This window comes from Gavialis gangeticus, unplaced genomic scaffold (genome assembly GCF_001723915.1).
Source record: "Gavialis gangeticus isolate Ggan-Ray unplaced genomic scaffold, GavGan_comp1, whole genome shotgun sequence".
Lineage (NCBI taxonomy): Eukaryota > Metazoa > Chordata > Crocodylia > Gavialidae > Gavialis > Gavialis gangeticus.
In genome coordinates this window covers 7,923,572-7,926,086 of record NW_017729011.1, presented here as the reverse complement: position 1 = coordinate 7,926,086, position 2,515 = coordinate 7,923,572, and the positions used below count along the sequence as shown (strand labels likewise).

General features: G+C 41.9%; 1 protein-coding gene across 4 annotated transcripts in view; it reads right to left on the bottom strand.

The window, feature by feature from the left end:
* Positions 1-2,515, bottom strand: part of CACNA1B (calcium voltage-gated channel subunit alpha1 B) — a 644,201-nt gene that overhangs the window by 8,813 nt on the left and 632,873 nt on the right. For 2 of the 4 annotated variants that reach the window (XM_019510482.1, XM_019510483.1), the window contains one exon: positions 1,378-1,413. The exons of the other annotated variants lie outside the window; for them this stretch is intronic. In XM_019510482.1, coding sequence (XP_019366027.1) covers positions 1,378-1,413 — 36 coding nt within the window. The remainder of the gene's footprint in view (positions 1-1,377; positions 1,414-2,515) is intronic. 4 annotated transcript variants of the gene reach the window in all.

Genomic DNA, 2,515 nt, shown 5'->3' with positions numbered 1-2,515 from the left:
TTTTTTTTTTTTTTTTTTTTTTTACTAGGAAACTGTCCAGAAATGGATACTTCTCAGACTCCAAGATGGGATGCTGTTTTGGGAGGAGACCTGTCACAGAAATACGTAGACTGGGAGGGCACTGATGGGGCACTAAGGATAAGACATGCCTTAGAATACTCTCCTTCCTGATGGGATGCTGCAGCATGTTGCAAGAGCAAGACAGTTTTGGTTGCAGCCTTTGAACAGGAATGCTTTAGGTCACAACAGTGGTTGTTTTCTTGCAGCACCATTGATAAGGTGGCATTAGCCAGTACAGCTCTGGATTTGCAGTGGTGAGTGGTAAGCACAAAGCAAATTCCTTCCGCAGAGGCAGCTGGTTAGTTATGTACTTTGTTAGGGCAAAACACAAGGCAAAGAGATGCACCCTTCTATTTCTTTCTCCCGGAGCTCAACACTAGACTTGACTCCAACCTGGCTTGACCAGTTTCTTGGGTCTTTCCCAAACATACCTGCTTTTCTTTTCTTTTTTAATAAAGGCAGCTCTCCACTAAATCACCAGAGTAAAATACAGATCAGAGCCTACTTCATACCTAACTTGTTTTCTACTCACTTCCCACCTTGTGTCTTCTCCTTTGCTATCCCCTATATATTGTATGACCTCCCAATGCCTCATGCTACGTTCCCACACATTATTCAGAGCCACAAGGCTTCATTTTGGGGTGGAGAAAGACAACACCTTTCCAAATTTGACATGGCTGAGATATGGGAAATAAAGTAACTAATCGAGGCAATGAAGTGCAAACTCTACTTTCTAAAAACAAAGCCCTTCCATTAAGCAACCTGATAACCCCTTTGGAACTGAAGGAGGAAAGGCAAAGGGTTTCCAAACAAAAAGCCAGGTCCGTAAGAAATAAACCTTCCTATGCAGGTTCTGCAATGGTTTCAGCCACAGAGCCCCCAGTGGGACTCATAGGAGGTGGATTAAAACAGCCTCTCCTCCTATCCTATACAGAAAGATATAATCTCTCCTGGAAGCTTCCCACAGTGCTCTCATTATCATTAATGGCACTGGTGCACACGCACACACTCAGGAGACTATGCCATTGCACTTGAGATATTTGTTTCTTGCTTATTCACTACCAACACCTCTGGCTTTCCCTACTAAATTTTTGGCCACTGAGGCAATGCAAAATAACTCAAGGTACTACAATGTGCATCATGCAACTGTGGATCAAGATAACTGGAAGGAACTGCAGGGAAGTGGATAGAGACAATAGCTACATCTTTAAAGCATAAGATCATAACTTAAGTGAGGAATAAGAGAGGAAAGTTGAGGCAGGTTACTAATTTCTTAATAAGAATTTAATAGGATACAACTTAATGCAAACTACATACTGCTAGGTAACTCCCAGGTGAACGTGCTTTGCTCCTCTGCAAAAATTCGGACAAGATGAGAGACAATATTTGTGGCAGGCCCACAGTACAGCCATTGTCAGACATCACGGCAGATGTGCAGCAGACGAGATGATGGCAAGGGAGGGAGGGCAACAGGGGAAAAGGAGGGAAGCAAAAGGAGAGCGAGGGAGGAGGCAAGATCAAAGGTATAAGAAAGTAAAACAAGTGGAACACAAAAAGAGAAACAACAGGCAAACAAACGGAAATAAATGAAAACAAGAAATCATTGTTAATAAAAGTTACAAAGAAATTAAAATTTGGGGGAACCAGAGTAGCACATTAGGGGCAGGGTGGAGGGCACAGAAGGGGAAACACACACAAAAAGGACATCAGTTATTCAGGTGAAGCTACAGCTACCAAAACATTGTATCATTTGATGGCGTTAGATCTGTTAAAACACTGCAGGCCTGATTCATAAATAAGTTAGATAGCATTAATGCTGAGCTGGTGCACACATTGCTCTGGATAACGTGCAAAATGCTTCTGAGCAAAAAATTCACTCCCCTGCTTCAAGAACAGCTTCTATGGCTGCCTCCCCAGCTTCATTAATATGCAGGCTTTCTCTGTAACTCTTCAGATATGTAACTGCAGCACGGATACCAAAACCAGCTTTAATCTAGCTAGCCCAGATCCCAGAAGCTGTGACAATTGGGCAGCAGACACCAGCATGGGAGAATGGGCCAAGTAAGCATTCAAAAGCCCAAATTTCTGCCCAAGCTGCTACATATTTGCAGTGGTCATTGTTAAAGTCTATAACTTTGCTCCTAAAATCATAGTGGAAGATTTCAATAAACTTCTATTTAATAAGTCACTTATAACCATTGTTCATACACATAGCTCTAACATGCCTTGAGGTACTACAGACTAAAACAACCAGTGAAAATATAACCTTATTGTTAATATTGAAGGAAAGAATTAATGTCATAGCTAAATGCTGGCAGAAGGTATACTTCTAAGGCTTGTGTATTAAAATTCCCATCGGGAATGCTTCTAGGTTTGGTAAAACCTGATATACGACCATCCCATCGGGGAAACAGCTTTTTTCTAAGAGGGTTGAGTGGTTGTAAACGTGACAAGT